General features: G+C 46.6%; 1 protein-coding gene across 5 annotated transcripts in view; it reads right to left on the bottom strand.

Moving 5' to 3' along the window:
* Positions 1-24,425, bottom strand: part of U2SURP (U2 snRNP associated SURP domain containing) — a 159,427-nt gene that overhangs the window by 62,277 nt on the left and 72,725 nt on the right. For 3 of the 5 annotated variants that reach the window (XM_073579109.1, XM_073579110.1, XM_073579107.1), the window contains exons 6-10: positions 18,424-18,518; positions 16,450-16,485; positions 15,394-15,476; positions 4,370-4,535; positions 3,860-4,071 (exon numbers count right to left, since the gene is read on the bottom strand). In XM_073579109.1, the coding sequence (XP_073435210.1) occupies positions 3,860-4,071; positions 4,370-4,535; positions 15,394-15,476; positions 16,450-16,485; positions 18,424-18,518 (592 nt within the window). Of the gene's footprint in view, positions 1-3,859; positions 4,072-4,369; positions 4,536-15,393; positions 15,477-16,449; positions 16,486-18,423; positions 18,519-24,425 lie in introns of those variants that run through there. The other 2 variants (XM_073579108.1, XM_073579111.1) reach the window with 2 other exon arrangements.

Here is a 24,425-nt window from a genome sequence, read left to right as displayed (position 1 = left end):
TACCCTGGTCATGTGGGGTGAGGTACAGGCAGGCTGTACGAGTAGGAAGCCGGCTTGTTGAAGAGTCCGCTGTGTCCGGGACCGACGGAGTGACAACGTATATGACGAGGTTGCACATGTGGATATGCGGCCGGCGAGGAGCCGAGAATTGCCAGAAGTCTTGCCGTATGCGAGGTGCGCCAGGAAGAGGGCGGAGCTAGCGTCCCTACATCCGAAGTGCAGCCGGCGGGGAAATATGACCGCCAAGAACAGGAAGGGGTAATCTCGCAGTGTGCGAAACGCGCCAGTAAGGGGGGAGGAGCTGGCACTGCTGCAACCCAAATGGGCGGTGATCAGCCGCAAAGTCATAGAAAAGGGGAGGAGCTTCAGTCTGCAACATGGAATAGACCCAAGCCAGGGCCTAAATTTGTACGCCGACTGAACGCGCCCAGGGGAGAGAGGATGGCTGATAGCGCTGCATGGGCTGTTGCAGGAGCCCTCCGCCGGTGCTGTCACACTTCCCGTACTAGAAGCAGCGAGTCCCCACGTCCCAGGCCCACACTTACCAATGGTGTGCATCCCTGTATGGAAACCGCCACAGCGCAAGACCTGGACTGTGGAAGCGATCCTGCTGTACAGGTACAGTCATGGCCAAAAGTTTTGAGAATGACACAAATATTAATTTTTACAAAGTCTACTGCTTCATTTTTTCTAATGGCAATTTCCATATACTCCAGAATGTTATAAAGAGTGATCAGCTTAACAGCAATTAATTGCAAAGTCAATATTTGCCTAGAAAATTAACTTTATCACCCAAAACACATTTCAACATCATTGCAGCCCTGCCTTAAAAGGACCAGCTAACATCGTTTCAGTGATTGCTCCATTAATAATAATAATAAATTTTATTTTTATAGCGCCGACATATTCCGCAGCACTTTACATTTCAGAGGGGATTTGTACAGACAATAGACATTACAGCATAACAATAATCACATACAGTAGATTATAACAAATACCAAGAGGAGTGAGGGCCCTGCTCGCAAGCTTGCAGTCTATGAGGAAAGAGGTAGACACGAAAGGTGGGTGGTAACAGTTGCCCTGATTGTATGGACCAGCCATAATGTTAAGTGTGTAACAGTACAGACACAGAGGGCTAATGGATGCATAAAGCATGTGGGAACATGATGCTGGGAACCTGGTTATGGTAAAACTTTTGGCTCTGCCACACAGGGATAGGTTAGGTTAATGTGTTGAGGCGATAGGCCAGTCTGAATAAATGTGTTTTCAGGACACGCTTAAAATTGTGGGGATTGGGGACTAATCGTATTGACCTGGGATGTGCATTCCAAAGAATTGGCGCGGCACGTGTAAAGTCTTGGAGACGGGAGTGGGAGGTTCATTAACACAGGTGTGGGTTTTGATGAGGACAGGGCCGGAGATCAATCTGTCATGATTAAGTAAGAATGACACCACTGGACACTTTAAAAGGAGGCTGGTGCTTGGCATCATTGTTTCTCTTCTGTTAACCATGGTTATCACTAAAGAAACACGTGCAGTCATCATTGCACTGCACAAAAATGGCCTAACAGGGAAGAGTATCGCAGCTAGAAAGATTGCACCTCAGTCAACAATCTATCGCATCATCAAGAACTTCAAGGAGAGAGGTTCCCTTGTTGCCAAAAAGGCTCCAGGGCGCCCAAGAAAGACCAGCAAGCGCCAGGACCGTCTCTTAAAAGTGTTTCAGCTGCGGATCGGGCTACCAGCAGTGCAGAGCATGCTCAGGAATGGCAGCAGGCAGGTGTGAGTGCATCTGCACGCACCGTGAGGCGGAGACTCTTGGAGCAAGGCCTGGTCTCAAGGAGGGCAGCAAAGAAGCCACTTCTCTCCAGAAAAAACATCATGGACAGACTGATATTCTGCAAGAGGTACAGGGAGTGGACTGCTGAGGTCTGGGGTAAAGTCATTTTCTCTGATGAATCCCCTTTTCGATTGTTTGGGACATCTGGAAAACGGCTTATTCGGAGAAGACCAGGTGAGCGCTACCACCAGTCTTGTGTCATGCCAACTGTCAAGCATCCTGAAACCATTCATGTGTAGGGTTGCTTCTCAGCCAAGGGAATGGGCTTTCTCTCAGTCTTGCCTAAAAACACAGCCATGAATAAAGAATGGTACCAGAATGTCCTCCAAGAGCAACTTCTCCCAACCGTCCAAGAGCAGTTTGGCGATCAACAATGCCTTTTTCAACATGATGGAGCACCTTGCCATAAAGCAAAGGTGATAACTAAATGGCTCAGGGAACAAAACATAGAGATTTTGGGACCATGGCCTGGAAACTCCCCAGATCTTAATCCCATTGAGAACTTGTGGTCAATCATCAAGAGACGGGTGGACAAACAAAAACCTTCAAATTCAGACAAAATAAAAGCATTGATTTTGCAAGAATGGACTGCTATCAGTCAGGATTTGATCCAGAAGTTGATTGAGAGCATGCCAGGGAGAATTGCTGAGGTCCTGAAGAAGAAGGGTCAACACTGCAAATATTGACTTGCTGCATTAACTCATTCTAACTGTCAATATAACCTTTTGTTACTCATAATATGATTGCAATTATATTTCTGTATGTGATAAAAAACATCTGACAAACACACATAAAAACCAGAGGGCAGCAGATCATGTGAAAATATAATATTTGTGTCATTCTCAAAACTTTTGGCCATGACTGTAAGCTGCAGCTTGGACGGTGCATGGAACCCTCAATCCACCATCTCTGACAGAGAGGTGGAGAGGAACCGTCCACCCGCCTTACATCGCCATCGTTCAGTCAATGGCGATCAGTGGGGGCCGCATAGACAACGTAAGAGCCTCTGGACATCCAAGGGGTTAATCCCCCAGATGGGACAAGGTTGTTGGTCCAGCTGTACAAGCCTGGATGCAGAGGTGGGCACATGGAGGTGACACTCCATGTTCCCATCTGTTGTAGGTGTGGGGAGAGCGGTGCCCTGAAGGGACTAGTCGCCCCTAAAAAAAAATCTCAGGCATGCCGTAGGAAACTATACAGAAGGGGTACATGGAGGCGACACATCACGTTACCGCCTGTTGTAGGCGCCCTTAAGGGATCCGTCGCCCCCTGTAATCTATCAAAGATGTTGAAGATAAAAAAAAGGTAAAAATAAAATAAAGCTATAGATGTGGTCTGAAGATCAGAAAACATGTGCCTCCTACTGACACTAAGCTTGAACTGGTTCGGCTGGAGCCAGTGTGTGTGGTTTATACTGTAGAGGAGGAGACAATCTTTGTGTGTCTACTTAGTGTCAGCCTCCTAGAGGCGGTAGCATAAACCCATGGTCCTGGGTCCCCCAATGAGGTGAAGGAAAAAACTTGGTGACACATTCCCTTTAAATGAATTATGTCACTACCCATTCAGATAAACGGTAACAGTAATTTCTGCAACAACTCTGACGCATGAAAATATAACTTACATGAAATTATGAAGTAACGCAAAACCAAAAGTATAATTATATATAAACTAAATTTTTTAACCAAGCCCTGTATGTGTCCAAACACTAATAACATTTCCACTAACAAGCCTTTATATATCAGAATTCACAGCTCTCTTCTACAAGGGATTAAACAATATTACCATGGGACAATGCATTATCCAGGCTACAAATCCCAAATATAATTATATAGGAGGAACTACATTTGTAAAAGCAGGGGGCGCCCAGCTATGATAGGAGATGTACTAACCTGTGAGCTCTACAAGGTGACATGTGTATATGGATGATCAGCTGAGCTGAAGGGCTATGTGAGATTTTATGTGCTTAAACTAGGAACATAACACCTTTGATTGTGAAGCAAACTCTGCTAATCCAATTACCTTCTCAAAATCCTCCTTATTTTTCGGTGGTGGCAACATGGGAGCTGTAGGATTCTTGAGGCGTTCTCTAGGCTGAGCGTTAAAAGGCAAACCCGATGGAGGGGGTGGAAGGGTGTGCTCCATCATAGACGGGGGAATATATATTGGGTGTGGAGGGATTGGAACCGCTTTTCCCCATCCTAGCTTCATTTCAAATGACATAACCATTTTTCCTGTGGTGAAAAAAGAAAAATACAAATATATATTTAAAAATCAGCTGAAATAACTAGGACAATGGCATATGTTCGGCCGACAAAGCTACATTCTTTCGTCACATAGAGAATGGAAGGAGCGGAGGTCGAGCATGCCCTGTCTTGGCAATCGACTGGGGCTCAGCAGTTTGTTTCCCTCCGCCATAAGTAATCATTATTTTCGGGATAGCCAATAAAGTATTATTTTGGTTAACTATTTGGAAATCAAAGTAAAAAACACTTTTTTAATGGCTAGTTACCAGTACACAAGGACAGTTACCGTTCAGGTTTTTCAGCGCTCTTTCAGCATCTCGTCTGTTTATGAAAGCAACAAACCCACAGTTCCTTTCTCGTGCTCTTTCCTCATCTGTTCGAGGCCACATGATTTTAACACTAGCCAAAGGTCCAAACCTCCCAAATTCCTGGCAGAGCATTTCTTCATTCATCTGTACAAGTAATAACATGTCACTCAATATTATTGCCACATATCAAACCCTGGTCTATGTGTATTAACTGAACAAAATGAAAGGCTATTTTCACACATATGCAAATCACACCAAACAAAGCCGATTATCTATATCCATCTATATATATAACTAAATGTATGTATGTGTGTATCACCAACTAATCACAAAGCATATTTCATTTTACCAGAGCTGTTCAAAAGAAGCTGAGCTGTGATTGGTTGCTATGAGCAACAGTTTTCCTTACAACCAATCACTAAGCATCTCTCATTTCACATGAGCTGGTTAAAAGTAGCTGAGCTGTGATTGGTTGCTATGAGCAAGTTTTCCCACTTGACAACACCTCATCAGACACTGACATGGTGGGAGAAATCTAGCATCTTGGGGAACATAAGCTCCCAGCCATTGTCTGCCCCCCTGAAAAGAGCAGAGAGCATATGACAGAAATTAATCCCCCCCTCCCTGTCCATATCCCCATCATACATTCTCCATCCCATAGGCACATCTTCCATGGTATGGAAGTCAGTGCAAATCCATCCAGTGCTTTGGTTTTGACCCCAGGCCTCTCTTAAAGGGATCCCTGGTATGGAAGTTAGGACCGTTCCACTCAGCTATGTGGTTCTGACCCCAGGGTCTCTTAAAGGGATCATTGGTATGGAAGTTAGGGCAAATCCACTCTGTGCTTTGGTACTGACCCCAGGCCTTTCTTAAAGGGATCCTCTGGATTGGTTTCAGCCTGAAAAATCACTGCTAGAGCCAGATGTTTCTGAACAATGTTAATCAAGCATTACTGATCTGCTACCTCAACCTGAGTCTCAACTGGACGAGAAGAAAGGCTGAAATACAAGAATGACTGACTGAACAGATCAGGCTTTTTTTCTCCTGCTTCCAACCTGCTCCGTGCTCAGTCAGACTCTGTGGCCCATTTTAAGGCTGACTCAGCAGAACAGGTTTATATCAGATCGATGCAACAGGAAAAAAAATGCATTCTGCAGTGTCAGCTGAGAAGAGGTTTCAGCCCTGCTCCATATCCAGCTGTAAAGCAGTCAGACTGACTAAAGAACATTCCTCGATGCTTTCCTCAGCCTGTCCAGAACTTGCTCTAACAACGCTCAGAGACATAGGTGTCCCAGCAGTGTTTCCACAGCAACCATTCTAATATGCACCTAGGACAAGTTGCAGCCCAAAATATGTGATGGCAGCCACCTTCAATAACTTCTCAAAGAACTCTTTTAAAGGGGTTGTCTGGTCTAAACTGATAAGTCTGCAGTTATTCTGTATGACTGCAGACTTCTAAATTACCCTAGTGCACGCAATGCACTGCGTGTATTCGCTGGTTTCTGAGTTAGGCCGGGATCACATGCGAGGAATACGGCCGAGTCTTGCATGTTAATACCCGGTACTGGCACTCAGGAGCGGAGCGTGTGGCTCCATGTATTGCTATGCAGCCGAACACTCCCGAGTGCCAGCGGCAGTGCCGGATATTAACCTGCGAGACTCGGCCGTGTTCCTTGCATGTGTGATCCCAGCCTTATACATATTACCAACCAGAGAGACTAGTGGATGCAGGCTTTGCTCCTTACACTTGTATTAAGAGAAGCTGCCCCCATTGTACAGTCACGCCCACTGGATGGCCACAGCCTTGCTCTATACAAGTGCATGGAACAAGGTTGCCTAATGGACATGGACAGCCAGTGGGTGCGGCCTCGCTCAATACAAGTGTATGGAGTAAGATTGCACCCACCGGCCGGGCTCTGGTGAGAAGTATGAATACTTAAGCAGACTTATCAATTTAAACCGGAAAGCCCCCTGAATATCTTAAAGTTGTAAAGGTAAAATGCACATGCATTTTTTAGAACATATTTAAAGGTGATGTCATGGACATATATTGATGATCTATTTCTAGGACAGGTCATCAATATCAGATTGGTAGGAGGCCCAGCACCCCTATCAACTAGCTGCCCTTGTACATTGTTTAGCAACGCTGCACCTTATCTCCCAACTAAAGTATACAGGGCTGCTGTGCTCCACCCCACACTTTGCTCATAAACAGCAACTGCGGGAGCAGACACTTGCTGATCAGCAGCGATGATGTGTGCTGGACCTCATTCAACAAAAAAGGTCTTCAATATTGGATTGGTGAAGTCAATAATACCTAAAGGGGTGGTCCCTTTATGTTATTTTAATCTTACATCTTTATTTGACCGCTGCATGACGTAGGACTTAAATATACGTCCTATGTCGTGTCCCTGACTTTGATGCTATCTCAGACGCTGAGCCCGCATCTTTCCCCGCACATGACAGCCGATTTATATTTACATACACTACTATGTATAGCACTGGTGATCGGACAATCTCACAGCTTCTTCTAAGGAGACTAATAAATTAAATAGTAAAAAAAAAAAAAAAGTTCAAACCACCCTTTTGCTGCATTGAAAATAAAAAAAAAAAAAAAAAATTTTTCACACATTTGGTATCTCGGTATTTAAACATGTCCGATCAAAATGTAAAATAGGGATTTTGTGTACTCACCGTAAAATCCTTTTTTCAGAGCCAATCATTGGGGGACAAAGACAGCGGGTGTTATGCTGCTTGCCACTAGGAGGACAATAAGTAAAACACAGAAAAAAGTTAACCTCCCCTGCATTATACACCCTCGCCTGACTGGGAGTTCCCCAGTTTGGTGAAAAAAGCAGTAGGAGCATTAAACGAATGGCAATAATCATAACTCTGTCAAAACCTAAAAATGCTACAGTGAGCCAATAGGCTAAACAGGGTGGGTTCTGTGTCCCCCAATGATTGGCTTGGAGAAAAGGATTTTACAAAAATCCCTATTTCTCCTACGCCTCATTGGGGGACACAGACAGTGAGATGTCCTTAAGCAGTCCCTGGGAGGGGAGCATACAACTGCTAATTCCCCATGTACCACTGGCTTAACACTGTGGTACTGCCGATTGCAGGATGCGTCTGCCAAGAGCTGCATCCGCAGAGGCCTGAGAATGAATTTGGTAATGTTTTGTAAAGGTATGTAGGCTGGAGCCGTCCACAAGATGTACCGTCTCAGAGCCCTGACCACATCGAGGGTGTGGAAGGCCCTCTCAATGCAATGGACTGGAGCCGGACAGAAGGAAGGCCAAACAATTTCTTCATTGAGATGAAAAAAAGACCCGACTTTGGCCAGGAAAGACGGGGACGTCCTGAGAGCTGCCTCGGCCTGATGAAAATTCAGGAACGGGGGACGGCAGGACAGGGCTGCCAATTCAGAATCTTGTGTAATTGACGTAACTGCCGCTAGAAAGAGCACCTTCCAAGAGAGAATAACTAGTGGAAAGTCCTGCAGTGGTTTGAGAAGAGCCTCCTGTAAGGCATCGAGAAGCAAGATAAAGTCCCATGATTCCAATGGCCCTTAAAATATAGAGGCACCACCTGGGAAACTCTGTGAATGTCTTCATCTGAAGTCCGGTGGCAATTTTGCGTTGGAATAGCACTGACAAGGCTGAAGTCTGGACTTTGAGCGAGCCAAGCGCGAGACCCGACGTTAATCCGGATTGTAGGAATTCCAATATGGAAAGAATAGAAAACACCAGTGAGGATTGACCATGATCCTTGCACCACGAGAAGAAGGTTCTCCAGGTGCAGTGATAAGTGCGCATGGACATGGGCTTCCTAACATTAATCATGGTGGAGATCACATCGGGAGAAAAACCAGCCTGTGCTAAAAACCAGGATTCAACGGCCACGCCGTCAAAGACAGGGTCCCGTGGTTCTGGTGGTAAATCGGGCCCTGTGAGAGTAGATCCATGCGATCTAGAAGTCACCATGGTACGCAGGCGACTAGTTGTACTAGTTCTGCATACCATGGCCGGCGCAACCAATCTGGCGCGACTAGGATCACTGGTATTCCCACTGTTCTAATTTTCTCGATGACCCTCGGGAGCAAAGGAAGAATACACAGGAACTGGAACCGGTGCCACGGCAGAACTAGGGTGTCCGTTCGGATGGCGCATGGATTGCACGATCGGGTAATGAATCGAAGAACTCTGTTGTTTAGTCTTTAGGCCATATGATCCACATCCGGAGTCTCCCAGCGATGGCAGATCTGCTGAAAAAAACTTCCGAATGAAGAGACCACTCTCCTGAGGCAAGGCCTTGGCGACAGAGAGAAACCACCACCCAATTGTCCACACCCGGGGTGTGGATTGCGGAGATGGGCGAATGGTTGGTCTCTGCCCAATGGAGGATGTGACTCACTTTGTGCATGTCCATCCTGCTCCGAGTACCCCCCTGACGGTTGATATACGCCACAGCCGTGGCATTGTCGGATTGGATCCTGATGAGGTGACCTGCGACGAGATGGTGGAAACTCAGTAGAGCTAATCTGATTGCTCGAATATCCAAGATATTGATGGGGGAGACATGACTCTCGAATTAACCAACGACCCTGTGCCGTGTGGTGACGAAGAAAAAACTGCATACCAGCATAAGAGACTGGCGTCGATGGTCACTCAGGGAGGATTTCAGTGTTCCCCACTTGGGGGCTCGTCTGACCCGCAGGGACAGAAGGAATCGGCTGTCCAGGGAGAACGGGTTCTTGTCCCAAGTTAACAGCAACGCATGTTGTAAAGGGCAGAAATGGAGCTGTGCGAATGGGACCGCTTCCATCACTGCCACCTTGTTTCCGAGAACTACCATGCTGAAAACGTATGGAGTGAGAAACCGGTCGGGAAAGAGTCCGCACTGCCTGTTGTAAGGCTCGGGCCTTTTCTGGAGTGAGGATGACCAACCCGCGGGATGAGTCCAAGATCAATTCCAAAAAGGAAATTTGCTGGACCGGTGTTGGGGAAGACTTTCGAAGTTTATCTTCCGACCCAGGCGAGAAAGTGTATTTACTGTGATATCCACAGATTTCTCGAAGGCTGTAAGGGATGGACCCTTAATCAGCAGGTCGTCCAGATACGGCAGTACCACCACTCCCCGAGCGTGGAGAATGGTCCTTACAGCCGCCATGGCCTTGGTATAGACCCTGGGGGCGGTGGCAAGACCGAAGGGCAAGGCAACGAACTAGAAGTGTTCTTCTCGAATTGCAAAATGCAGGAACTGCTGGATGATAGGGACTCTCCCTTTTGCATCGAGGCGACACCAATCGGAGGAATTCCATTCGGAATCGCCGTACTTTGACAAACTGATTTAACAGCTTGAGGTCCAGTATGGACCGCATCATTCCTTCCTTCTTTGAAACCACAAAGAAAGGTTTGAATTAAAAAAAAAAAAAACTCGCTGAACAATTCGTCTTGAGGGACCGGAAGGATGACTGTCCCTTTGCGGCGCATGAACGGCCCGAAGGAAGGCCGTGACTGAATGACAGCAGACTGTGGTGTCTGCCGGATACCACAACAAATTATTGAGTAGAGGATCAATGGGATCTGCTTCCTTAGATCCAGATGCTGTCAGCCTGGGTTTTCAAGAGCGGTTAGGTCTGTGAGAGCCCTGGGAACCTCTGTCTCCATGCGGGGACCGACCTGATCCGGAAGAGAAGGTGGTAGAGGACCAGCTGGAGCTGTTGCGAAAAAGGTTGAGAAAAGAGTCGGCTGTTTATTCCGAAAAACGGCCGGGCAGCCCCTTGTTGGGGAAGAAACCTACTCTTCCCCCCGGAATTGTCAGAAATGAGCTGGTCTAGTTTCTTGTCCAAACAGGAGACCAATTTGATACGGCAGAGAAGTCTTTGGAGGTGGAATCTAACCGCCAGTCGCGTAGCCATAGGGCTCTTCTGATGGAGACTGCATTAGCGGTTGCCTTAGCAGCCCAATTAGCGGTATCTAAAGAGGCGTCTACTACATAATCCCCTGCGTGAATTATCTGCTTGGCGACACAGGTTGTCTCTGGAGGAGAATTGCTACGTTGGAAGGCAGTTATTAAGACTTCTGCCCAAGTGGCCATTGCCTTAGCCACTCAAGTCGCTGGGAAAGATGTGAAAAAAGCCGCTCCTGAAGCTCCAAAAACTCAACTGGCGAGGTAGCCAAGTTGACAATCGGAGGGGTTTCTGACTGAAGAGCCTTCAGAAACGGATCGAAGCGTTTTAGGAGCAAGGCACAATACAGGAGGATCCACCGAGGGGGACAGTAACCAATCCTTCATTAGATCTGGAGTAAATGGGTATTTAGCCTCGATAGGCTTTTTCCCTGTGAACCACTTATGTGGTCGGTTCCTATGTTTCTAGACAATGTCCTTCAACTCCGGATGGCTGGCAAATACCCTGCGTACACATTTAGTCTTCTTAAAGGAGATAACGTGTTCCGGAGCAGGAATATTCTCGTCCAACGTCAGAAACTTGTTGCCTGACTGTCAGAGAATCAAGCGATTCATGGACATTTGGGGAATTCTGAGGGACTGACATGTCAGACTCGAATTCAGAGACATGTTTTCTGCGAACATTAGGAGAGGGAGAGTGAGAGACAGAACTCGCCGATGCTGAATCGCGAGCGTGATTAGGGGACGCGTCATAGGTCCGCTTTCTAGAGACCTGAGGATCCCTTGAATCAGCACGGCCCCTGCTGGCAGACGGTTCCCGGCCGACACCAAAGCCCTCCTCGGGCGGTGAAGACACGTTCTGACTTAAAGAGGATTCCCGGAGGAGTCTATAGCCTTGGTCAGTGACTCCACAGACCATGACAAGGACGCGGCCCACACAGGGGGACTAAACGCAGGGAGCACCTTGCAGCGGCGGCGGATGGCGTTTTAGCACAAGCCGGGTCGCAATCCGTGCATAGCAGATAAGTCTGGGTACTGGGCAAGGCAGTCTTGCAATAGGTACCAGCGGTAAAGAATGCAGCGCGCTTCTTATTAGACCTCTGTTTTTGCTTCCTTACACTGAAACTTAGTACCCGTGAAAGGGTTACAAGCAGAGCCTGGGCTGCAGCTCCAGGGAATGTGCAGCGAAGGGGTTAAGCTTTTCTCTGAGAGCAGATGCAGCTTACCCGCGGTCCTGACGCTGTGTCCCTGGGAGGAACATCGGTGGCCGTGTAGCGTCACCAGGTGTTTTCCATCCGTGCAAGCACCCCCGCAGCCGTCACAGAGCCCGAGGAGCAGAGAAGGGGTTAAGGACACGGCCCCCGAGACTAGCAGGGCGCCTCTCGTACAGAGCGAGAGGCGCCAAAGAAGTGGGCGGCGGCGCTAACAGTGGGCGGTGCTATGTAAATTGCGACCTAGTAGGCCGAAAAGCTGGGGACTAAATTTTTGGGCCTACCTGCGGCGAGCGCCAGGTGAAGCAGGGGGCCGTGACGGAGCGCCGGTATGCCGCTGCTGAGACTCGATCAGCGCTTCTCCAAGGGACCAGGACCCGACCCCATACCTCCCAATCCGGTGCTTGCTCCGTCTGCTCTGTCTAGGAGCCTGCAGGTTTCATCCCATCTCAGATCCTGAGGTAAAAAAGCTCCCGGGCGATGTAGCAGAGCCGGAGAGGTTGTTACAGGGGTATTGCTCAATCAATCCACCCTATGGGCAGGGGGACAGAGAGCTATGGGGCTGATTCAGGGCATCCGAAAGCGCTGGTCAAATCTTCTCCGTTCGCTACGTGCGCTCGCCCTCGTATCAGTGAGGGGTACCGAGACCGTAAAGGAACCATCGCCAGAAGAATCAGCCCCAGTCGTCGGAGGGAGATATACTCCGCGTGCTTGCCTGTTGTTGGTTCGGGGGAGAGCGGGCCTTAGAAAGGAACCGTCGCCCCCTTCACTCCGTTAATTAAAAAATAAAAATTTACAGAAAATTCAAAAATGAAATAAAAACGGTGGGGTCTTAAGCCAGACCCAAGTGCCTCCTACAGACACTAAGCAAGTACTGGGGAATTCCCAGCCAGCGAGAGGGTGTATACTGCAGGGGAGGAGTTAACTTTTTTCTGTGTTTACTTAGTGTCCTCCTAGTGGCAAGCAGCATAACACCCACTGTCTGTGTCCCCCAATGAGGCGTAGGAGAAATAAAATTAATCCAATCAGTAAACAGCGTAATGAAGTGATAGAGATATCGAAATGTCAGAATGAAGTTTTTTTTGGTCACTGCAACATTGCAATAAAATGCAATCAAAACATTGTATCTATCGCAAAATGGCATCAATAAAAACGTCAGCTCAGGGTGCAAAAAATAAGGCCTCACCCAGCCGAAGATACCGAAAAAATTAAAGTTTTAAGGGTCTTGGCAAATGGCAACAAAAGCAAAAATATTTTACAAACAAATTTTGGAATTTTTTTTTCACAACTTAAATAAAAAGTAAATTAGACATGTTTGGTATCGTTCTGACCTGGGGCATAATATTGATATGTCAGTTTACACGTACAGTGAACATGGTAAATAAAGAATCCAAAAAACAATTGTGGAAAAATCATGTCCGTTGTATGAAGGGGAGGAGAAAACTGAAGGGAAAAAAAAAAAAACGAAAATGGCCCGGGGCTGAAAGGGTTAATATCAATCTTTTTTCTGTCATACTTTAATTGAAAAGCCCCTATTGTTCTGTCACTACTCTAAAGGCCCCGTCACACAGAGCGATCTCGCTAGCGAGATCGCTGCTGGGTCACAAGTTTTGTGACACAACAGCGATCTCACCAGAGAGATCGCTGTGTGACAGCGATCAGCGACCGCCCCCCCCCCACCGGTATCGCTGATCGCTCTTGGAAACCTCTTGACATTTCTTCCATCGCTGGTCTCCCACTGGCCAGCACGCATCGCTGCGTTTGACAGGCGGGAGACGAGCGATCAGCTGGTAACTAACGTACACATCGGGTATCCAAGGGACGTGCGTCCCTTAGAAACCCGATGTGTACGCTAGTTACCAGTGCGCTGATGCAGGGAGCTGGTAACTAACGTACACATCGGGTATCTAAGTGATGCATGTCCCTTGGATACCCGATGTGTACGTTAGTTACCAGCTTCCTGCATCAGCGTGCTGGTTACTAACGTGCACAGCGACGCCGCTGGTCCTGATCGCTGGTGAAGCTGTCTGTTTGACAGCTCACCAGCGATCATGTAGCGACTCACCAGCAATCCTGACACGTTGATATTGTTGTCAGGATCGCTGGTGAGTCGCTATGTGTGACTCCAGCTTAACTGCTTTAGTTTTTTTTTTTTTTAAACTAGTTTGTGATGAAGCTTCGTTTGAGAATCCCAATGCATGCTGGGATACTCAAACAAGTTATCAGAGGGCAGAGGCTGAGGTCACTGCTGCAGCCTCTTCCCACACCCTGAAACCAAGTGTGAGGGTAGGTGCACACGTTGCGGATTCTGCTGCGGATCCGCAGCGAATTTGGCCCTGTGGATCCGCAGCAGTTCCGCAGACATTGTACAGTACAATGCAAAGCAATGGGATTTCAAAGCCGCAGTGCAGATGCTGCGGATTTTTCCGCGCAGATTTGCGGCGGTTTTAAATCTGCAGCATGTCAATTCTTTCTGCGGATTCCGCAGCGGTTTGACACTTGCTCCACGGTCCAGGTGTCAAACCGCAGGCAAATCCGCAGATAAACTGCAGGTCACTTGACTCGCGGTTTTACATGCAAATCCGAGCAGGAAAAATCTGCAGCTGAAGCCGCACTGTGTGCACTCACCCTAAGGGGCTGGGCTAGTCCCTACTCTGCTGAGCATGCTACTGTTAATTTCTACTTATCCTCAGTAGGAGCTTGTCACTATACTTCTCAGTGCACTGCGACAATGCGTTCTATCGCCGGCTCTGATGACAAGTGAATAGACGGCCTGAGAGAGGAAAGTGACGTCACTTGTGGGGGTTGCGCTGATCTCTGCTCACTTGTTCTTGCATTACATGGCACACTGACTGCGCGTTCTCTTGCTGACTCGTCACTTCTCATAAAAACAGGCAAGAGAGCAGTGACAAGTCGAGGCCCTGAAACGGACGTCACTGATGACTCTTACCTTCAGGGTGGGGGCAGGGGCTGCGGCAGTGACAGCTGCCTCTACCCTTGAGGAGGACTCGTCTCAGTACCCCAGCATGCGCGGGGATTCTCAAATGAGGTAGAAGAAAAAGAAATAAAGCAAATAGAAAAGAGAGGGAACATTAGGGACTTTTTAAAGTTTATTAGAAATGTGGCCTTTTCAGGGATGCCTTTTCAGGGGTGACGTCTACATTACTGAAAAGGAAGAAGACTAACCGCCAAAACGTGCATCGGGTCTCATGGTGTGTGCTGTATCCTACACTACAGATACTGCTTCATGTACTTTGTGCATTGCCGCAGAAGTGGAATGGGTCTGATGTTTTACATTAGGTGTGGGTTTGTTTTAGTGGCAAGCAATGCTTGGCCATGCAGGGCCTTTGGTTAATAACCATAGTTATTTAATCCATTAGTCCCATATATCCCCACCGCATGTATCTGTCTAATTTTTTCCACTCACGATTCAACAATGACTCTGTAAGCTCCCTAGCACTTTGGCACCATCTTTTGGTTTCCCACTCTTTAATATGCTTAGTCTTTATATGTATGATTTTCTTGATATTTAATAAAAATGTACATGTTTGTACTTGTTAGTTCTATTGTACATTTTTTTCATTATATGATGGTACTACTGAAAAGGGTCAAACCAGTTTTCCCATCCCAAGTGCGTGGATTACAAACCTTTCCCATAAACAGAGTTACGCATTAAATGGACACATGGGGAAGGGGAACATAGTTTAAGAAGTGCAATTGGTTAATGAAGGCAAAAAAAAAAAAAAATAAAAAAATCAGCCCCTTGCCCACTACTCCCCCACAACCACATACTGAATGTCAAATTGCGGCAATGCAAACTATTATCAAAATGTGAAAGAAAGAAAGACACACAAAGCTCTCTTAGATCTCATTAATGTTACCTGAGGGTTGATATTTCCTAGATATAAATTAGTTGTGCTTGGATCGCCAACATCATGTGATCCGGGGGCATAGTCGTCAAGAGCTGAACAGAAAAAGAGAGGTTACTATAAAAAAATCTAAAAATAAGGAAATATTTAAGGAAGGGTGACGAATATATAAAAAAGCACTCCAGCATTTCGTGAACACATGGTACTAACTCAGCAGTAATATTCTAGATGTGTCATTTGTTGCTTCCATACCCCTTTCACTTCGGCAGCTGTTCTATGTGATCCCAGCCTGACCATCAATATATCAATGGTAAAGAAGCTTGCACTCAGTCAATGAGCATACTGCGCTCAGAAGAAATGCTGATTGTCATACAAAAGAATTATTTTCAGCACAAGTAAAGATCCAAGAAAATTTGTTGCAGTATGTGCCGCTTTATTACAAAAGATTCGACAATGTATACAGATACATGAAACCGACGTTTCGTAGGTCATCTTCAATGTTACCTATATGGTGAGCAGTCAGCAGCACTACAAACTGCTATGGCGAGATGCCAGCACAATATTATATAGCAGCTCACCATACAGATAACCTTGAAGAATGCCGTACAGGTCCAAACATCAGTATCAGAGCTTACTGTCTTGTGCAGCAGAAGTCACTCTGTGCTGAGTTACTTACAGAGAACTCCAGGATGAAGTCCTTGTCCTGTATGCCCACCCTTGTGTAGTAGAATGCTGCATTACCGAAAAGGCAGCAGAGCTTCACTTTGCTTAGCTGCAGTTATAAAAACTCCAATGACTCATGGTCTGTACTATCTGTGTGCCCTGAATGCACAATTTCCAGGGACAGCAGTTCTAGGTCCCCCTTCTATCACTATTGCCATCAGACAGGACTAAGTCCTGTCTCTGGCTAGCCAGGGGTATAACAAATGCCGACTGCATTAATAGGGTAGGCATTTGACAAACTAGCCATACATAGCTTATCAACTAAAACATGAACACATAAGAGCCTCTACATGGATTTTATAACATATTGGCTGGAGTGCTTCTCAAATATACTAAATAGGTTACCACCAGAGGTCCTGTTTCTCCTTGACTGAGGATCTGCTGTAAAAACACAATTTAAAAGAAAAAATTAGAATCTAGACTAAATCACTTCTGATCATGACACATACACAACGAATATTACAGAACTGGAAAAATCTAAGACATGTCATTTCTGACAGTCTTCTGAGATGAGGGTAAAGTTGTTAAAAGTGTTTATGTGCAGGATCCCCTCCTTTACCACCTGGACGAACTAGCAGAGTTTCCCAAAGGACAGCAAAGCTAAGTATATTGTAGCTTTACACATACAGTTGTGGCCAAAAGTATTGACACCCCTGCAATTTTGTCAGATAATACTCAGTTTCTTCCTGAAAATGATTGCAAACACAAATTCTGTGGTATTATTATCTTCATTTAATTTGTCTTAAATGAAAAAACACAAAAGAGAATGAAGCAAAAAGCAAAACATTGATCATTTCACACAAAACTCCAAAAATGGGCCAGACAAAAGTATTGGCACCCTCAGCCTAATACTTGGTTGCACAACCTTTAGCCAAAATAACTGCGACCAAAGCTCTGCTGGAATTTTAGACCATTCTTCTTTTGCAAACTGCTCCAGGTCCCTGATATTTGAAGGGTACCTTCTCCAAACTTCCATTTTTAGATCTCTCCACAGGTGTTCTATGGGATTCAGGTCTGGACTCATTGCTGGCCACCTTAGAAGTCTCCAGTGCTTTCTCTCAAACCATTTTCTAGTGCTTTTTGAAGTGTGTTTTGGGTCATTGTCCTGCTGGAAGACCCATGACCTCTGAGGGAGACCCAGCTTTCTCACACTGGGCCCTACATTATGCTGCAAAATTTGCTGGTAGTCTTCAGACTTCATAACGCCATGCACACGGTCAAGCAGTCCAGTGCCAGAGGCAGCAAAGCAACCCCAAAACATCAGAGAACCTCCGCCATGTTTGACTGTAGGGACCGTGTTCTTTTCTTTGAATGCCTCTTTTTTTCTCCTGTAAACTCTATGTTGATGCCTTTGCCCAAAAAGCTCTACTTTTGTCTCATCTGACCAGAGAACATTCTTCTAAAACGTTTTAGGCCTTTTCAGGTAAGTTTCAGGTAAGTTTTGGCAAACTCCAGCCTGGCTTTTTTTATGTCTCGGGGTAAGAAGTGGGGTCTTCCTGGGTCTCCTACCATACAGTCCCTTTTCATTCAGACGCCGACGGATAGTACGGGTTGACACTGTTGTACCCTCGGACTGCAGGGCAGCTTGAACTTGTTTGGATGTTAGTCGAGGTTCTTTATCCAACATCCACACAATCTTGCGTTGAAATCGCTTGTCAATTTTTCTTTTCCGTCCACATCTAGGGAAGTTAGCCACAGTGCCATGGGCTTTAAACTTCTTGATGACACTGCGCACGGTAGACACAGGAACATTCAGGTCTTTGGAGATGGACTTGTAGCCTTGAGATTGCTCATGCTTCCTCACAATTTGGTTTCTCAAGTCCTCAGACAGTTCTTTGGTCTTCTTTCTTTTCTCCATGCTCAATGTGGTACACACAAGGACACATGACAGAGGTTGAGTCAACTTTAATCCATGTCAACTGGCTGCAAGTGTGTTTTAGTTATTGCCAACACCTGTTAGGTGCCACAGGTAAGATACAGGTGCTGTTAATTACACAAATTAGAGAAGCATCACATGATTTTTCGAACAGTGCCAATACTTTTGTCCACCCTCTTTTTTATGTTTGGTGTGGAATTATATCTAATTTGGCTTTAGGACAATTCTTTTTGTGTTTTTTCATTTAAGACAAATTAAATGAAGATAATAATACCAAAGAATGTGTTTGCAATCATTCTCAGGAAGAAACTGAGTATTATCTGACAAAATTGCAGGGGTTTCAATAATTTTGGACACAACTGTATACAAACAAATCGATTTTAGGAATGTTTGTGGAGGATACCTGGATTCAATAAGAACTTGGAAGAAAAATGAAAACTTACCTGGGCGCCTCTGTCCTTCACCATCTGTCTGTGGAGGCTCAAATCTGCTTGTTCTGCCTTTGGTTTTGTGCCGTTCATCCCGCTCTTCTTGAATCCTACAATGAAATGCAATTCAGGAAAGAATTAAAAAAAAATATATACACATCAAGAAGTCATTTCTATATATAAAGCTGAATGTAGTGTGTGTGTGTGTGTGTGTGTGTGTGTGTGTGTGTGTGTGTGTGTGTGTGTGTGTGTGTGTGTGTATCTCCAATCAATCACGAAGCATCTTTCATTTCACCAGGGCTGTTCAAAAGAAGCTGACCTTTGATTGGTTGCTATGAGCAACAGTTTTCCTTGCAACCAATCACTAAGCATCTCTCATTTCACCAGAGCTGGTTAAAAGAAGCTGAGCTGTGATTGGTTGCTATGAGCAAGTTTTCCCACTTGACAACACCTCAGCAGACACTGACATGTTGGGAGAAATCTAGCATTCCCGGGAACATAAGCTCCCAGCCATTGTCTGCCCTCCAAAAATGAGCAGAAAGCACATGACAGAAATGAATCACCCCCTCCCGTTCCCATATACCCATCACACATCCTCTATCCCAGGGGTCCCCAACCGCCGGTCCGCGGCCCAGCACCGGGCCGCTGCAGTGCCCTTGCCGGTCCGCGGACACAAGGGGAGCCAGGGGCGGTCAGTGGCATAGCGGGGGCTGGGGCGGCGTGCTGCAGTTCTTAGCGGCGGCCAGGGAGCGATCCAAGCAGCTCCGCTGCCTGCAAGAGGGAATAGCAGGAGCGGAGCTGCAAGGACCCGTCCAGCTTCCTGCCCGCCGCCCGCGCTTCCTGTCTCTGAGTGACACAGAGAGGAGCGCGCGGCTGCTGTGTGAGAGCGAGGAAGCGCGGGCGGCGGACAGGTGAGAGGAGAGAGGTGGTGTCTGTGTATATAATGTGTGTGTGTGTGTGTGTGTATAATGTGTGTGTGTGTATGTGTGTCTGTGTGTGTGTACATGTGTGTGTGTATGTGTAATGTGTGTGTATGTATGTCTGTCTGTCTGTGTGTGTACATGTGTGTGTGTATGTATAATGTGTGTGTCTGTGTGTGTGTACGTGTGTGTGTGTGTGTGTGTGTAGCCTGGCCCTGTGTGTGTGTGTGTGTGTGTGTGTGTGTGTGTGTGTGTGTGTGTTTGTTTGTGTAGCCTGGCCCTGGAGGAGATGGGGACATGAGGAGAAGGCCATGAGGGGAGTGATGGAGAGACGGCAGTGATGGGGTGAAGGCAATGATGGGGAGAGGGGAGTGATGGGGTGAAGGCAATGATGTAGAGACAGCAGTGATGGGGTGAAGGCAATGATGGAGAGACAGCAGTGATGGGGTGAAGGCAATGATGGGGAGAAGGGAGTGATGGGGTGAAGGCAATGATGGGGAGAAGGGAGTGATGGGGTGAAGGCAATGATGGGGAGAAGGGAGTGATGGGGTGAAGGCAATGATGGAGAGAAGGGAGTGATGGGGTGAAGGCAATGATGGGGAGAAGGCAATGATGGGGAGAGGGGAGTGATGGGGTGAAGGCAATGATGGAGAGATTGCAGTGATGGGGTGAAGGCAATGATGGGGAGAAGGGAGTGATGGGGTGAAGGCAATGATGGGGAGAAGGGAGTGATGGGGTGAAGGCAATGATGGAGAGATGGCAGTGATGGGGTGAAGGCAATGATGGGGAGACAGCAGTGATGGGGTGAAGGCAATGATGGGGAGAAGGGAGTGATGGGGTGAAGGCAATGATGGGGAGAAGGGAGTGATGGGGTGAAGGCAATGATGGGGAGAAGGGGGTGATGGAGCACTTATTCAAAACCTATGGTGAGTTGAGTCACATTATAAATGTTATTTAATTATAAGTATGCACTGCTACACTACAACCGCGTCCATAGCCCCGCCCCTGCCACACCTCCATCCCCGCCCTGCCGGGCCACGGAAGAATGGTCTTGCTTGAAACCGGTCCCTGGTGCAAAAAAGGTTGGGGACCACTGCTCTATCCCATAGGCACATCTTCCCTCTTAAAGTGATCATTGGTATGGAAGTCAGAGCAAATCCATCCAGCGCTGTGGTTCTGACTACAGGGTCTCTTAAAGGGATTATTGGTATGAAAGTTAGGGCAAATCCACTCTGCTCTTTGGTACTGACCCCAGGCCTTTCTTAAAAGGATCTCCGGTATGGAAGTCAGGGCAAATCCATCCAGTGCGTTGGTTCTGACCCCAGGCCTCTCTTAAAGGGATCCCCGGTATGGAAGTCAGGGTAATTGCCTTCAAATGATCTGGTAATGACCCCAGGCTCTATTAAAGGGATCTCCTGTATGGAAATTAGGGCAAATCCCTCAGCGCTCTGATTCTGACCCCAGGGTTCTATTAAAGGGATCATTGGTAAGCAAGTCACGGCAAATCCACGGCCCCTCTTAAAGGGATCCCCGGTATGGAAGTTAGGGCAAATCCAGTCAGCGCTGTGGTTCTGACCCAAGGCCTCTCTTAAAGGGATTCCCGGTATGGAAGTGAGGGCAAATCCACTCTGCGCTTTGGTACTGACCCCAGGCCTCTCTTAAAGGGATCTCCGGTATGGAAGTTAGGGTAAATTCCTCAGCGCTCTCATTCTTACCCCAGGCTTCTATTAAAGGAATCATTGGTATGGAAGTCAGGGCAAATTCACTCAACGCTCTGGTTCTGACGCCAGGCCTCTCTTAAAGGGATCCTTGGTATGGAAGTTAGGACTGTTCCACTCATCGTTCTGGTTCTGACCCCAGGCTGATGGGATGATGTGGGATATTAGGGGGAGTAGTCCGGTGGCTCTGGCTGACGGGATGATGTGGGATATTAGGGGTAGTAGTCCGGTGGCTCTGGCTGACGGGATGATGTGGGATATTAGGGGTAGTAGTCCGGAGGCTGTGACAGGATGATGTGGGATATTAGTGGTAGTTGTCCGGTGGCTCTGGCTGACGGGATGATGTGGGATATTAGGGGTAGTAGTCCGGTGGCTTTGACGGGATGATGTGGGATATTAGGGGTAGTAGTCCGGTAGCTCTGGCTGACGGGATGATGTGGGATATTATAGTGAATGTGGCTATGCGGGTATATATATATATATATTCATTATAATTTGATATAACTAACCGTAGTTAGTCACTATGCCCAGGCAGCGCCGAGTTCTACAGCTAGTAATGTATACAGCAGTGTCATCCACATATTGTGACGGTCAATTGTATAAAAAAAAAAAAATTTGTGGTATTTAAAGGGGTTGTCCAGGTTTGGAATAAAAGTCTGCAGTCACTATATGTGATGGAAGACTTCTTATTTCTGACAGTGTACAAAGCACACACTGTCTGCATTCTCCGATGCAGATGGAGAGAGGGTACATTTACATGACTGCACATATGCGATTTGCGTACTCCGGGCCACATTCTGACTAGATGTGCGCAAATGACTTTCGCATTTTGTCAAAAAACAAGTTAACTAAATACTGTACATTATTTTTATGCACTATGCTATTTATTTACTGCAGGGTATTATTATTATGCATTTATATAGCGCCATTTATTCCATGGCGCTTTACATGTGAAAAGTGGAAATATAAACAAGTATAATAAACATGTGAAAGACAAGGTACACACACACAAGTACATAAGGAGAGGGGACCCTGTCCGCGAGGGCTCACAGTCTACAGGGATGGGCGAGGATACAGTAGGAGAGGGTAGAGCAAGTCGTGCGGTGGTTCAGTAGACCGAGGATCATTGCAGGCTGTAGGCTTGTCGGACAGGTGGGTCTTAAGGTTCTTCTTGAAGGTTTCCGTTGATGGCGAGTCTGATGTGTTGTGGCAGAGAGTTCCAGAGTATGGGGGAACACGGGAGAAGTCTTGTATGCGGTTGTGGGAAGAAGAGATAAGGGGGGGGAGTAGAGAAGGAGATCTTGAGATGAGCGAAGGTTGCGTGCAGGTAGGTACCTAGAGACCATGTCACAGATGTATGGAGGAGACAGGTTGTGGATGGCTTTGTATGTCATGGTTAGGGTTTTGAATTGGAGCCTCTGGGCAATAGGAAGCCAGTGAAGGGCCTGGCATAGGGGGGAGGTTGGGGAATAGCGGGGAGACAGGTGGATTAGTCGAGCAGCAGAGTGTAGGATGGACTGGAGCGGAGCCAGAGTGCTAGAGGGGAGGTCAGAGAGTAGGAGGTTGCAGTAGTCGAGGCGGGAGATAAGAGCATGCACTAGTGTTTTTGTGGTTGAGGAATGAGCGGATCCGGCAAATATTTTTGAGTTTGAGGCGGCAGGAGGAGGCGAGGGCTTGGATATGTGGTTTGAAAGAGAACGCAGAGTCAAGGATCACCCCAAGGCACAGAGCGTGCAGGACTGGGGAAAGAAAGCAGCCATTGATGGATAGGTCTGGTGGAGGGGTGGAGTGAGATGGGGGAAAGATGATGAATTCTGTTTTGTCCATGTTCAGTTTGAGAAAGCGAGCAGAGAAGGCGGCTGAGATAGCAGACAGACATTTTGGGATTTCAGTCAGTAAGGAGGAGAGGTTGGGTCCAGATAGGTAGATCTGCGTGTCATCGGCATAGAGGTGATACTGCAAACCGTGGGATTCTATGAGCTGTCCCAAGCCAAAGGTGTAGATGGAGAACAGTAGGGGTCCTAGGACAGAGCCTTGAGGAACACCAGCAGACAGGGGGTGAGGTGAGGAGGTGGTGTGTGAGAGGGAGACACTAAATGTTCGGTCTGTTAGGTATGATGAGATCCAGGATAGGGCCAAGTCTGTGATGCCAAGAGATGAGAGTCTGTAGCAGGAGGGAATGGTCTACGGTGTCGAAGGCAGAGGACAGGTCCAGGAGAAGGAGGACAGAGTAGTGTCGCTTGCTCTTGGCGGTTAGTAGGGTATTTTATTTGGTTTCTGTCTTGGTTTTTCTCTGTTTAGTGGCTAGTGTGAATGTGCGCTTACACACTGCATGCACACCAGTTTATATACCAGTTCATACCTTTGGGTTTTTTCTGTCAGTCTGCATCATGTGCACATAAAGGTGTGGGCTGCCATTGTATTGAGCTGGGCATTATTGATGTGTTCTCCCTCGGCTGTCTGTCCACTAGTTGGACTCTGTCCCTCTCAGCCCTTATCCACATGCACATCACTTGATAAACGGTAAGATTTTTAATATTAGAATTAGAACCGTCCCAATTAAGGTTGCAGTGACGAGGCGGGATGGCTTTCCCATTTTTTTTTTTATCAAAAAACATGTTAACTAAATACAGTACAATATTTTATGGTATTGTATACCATATGTGCCCATTTGCTTTACATGCTCTTGACTCAAGTTGTCCACACAACACATACAGGTGCTTCTCACAAAATTAGAATATCATAAGAGAGTTAATTTATTTCAGTTCTTCAATACAAAAAATGAAACTCATTATATAGAGTCATTACAGAGTGATCGATTTCAAGTGTTTATTTCTGTTAATGTTGATGATTATGGCTTATAGCCAATGAAAACCCAAAAGTCATTATCTCAGTAAATTAGAATACTTTATAACATTATTAAGCGCAAATTTTAATTATTTATTTATATTTTATTGATCACATTGGTGGTGTGTGTTCCTAATTTGCAGCAAGTGTTCCTCCTTTTTTGTACAGTTACTAGTGCCACCTACAGTCTATACTAGATATTTTATAACACCAGCTTGAAAAAAAATCGATTTTAAAATCCGAACTGTTGGCCTACTGAACTGTATGCACTCAATTCTTGGTCGGGGCTCCCTTTGCATCAATTACTGCATCAATGCAGCGTGGCATGGAGGCGATCAGCCTGTGGCACTGCTGAGGTGTTATGGAAGCCCAGGTTGCTTTGATAGCAGCCTTCAGCTCGTCTGCATTGTTGGGTCTGGTGTCTCATCTTCCGCTTGACAATACCCCATAGATTCTCTATGGGGTTATGGTCAGGTGAGTTCGCTGGCCAATCAAGCACAGTGATACTGTTGTTTTTAAACCAGGTATTGGT

This window comes from Dendrobates tinctorius, unplaced genomic scaffold, assembly GCF_039654945.1.
Source record: "Dendrobates tinctorius isolate UK_male_01 unplaced genomic scaffold, ASM3965494v1 ptg000060l, whole genome shotgun sequence".
Classification (NCBI taxonomy): Eukaryota; Metazoa; Chordata; class Amphibia; order Anura; family Dendrobatidae; genus Dendrobates; species Dendrobates tinctorius.
This window is presented reverse-complemented; position numbering and strand designations above follow the sequence as displayed.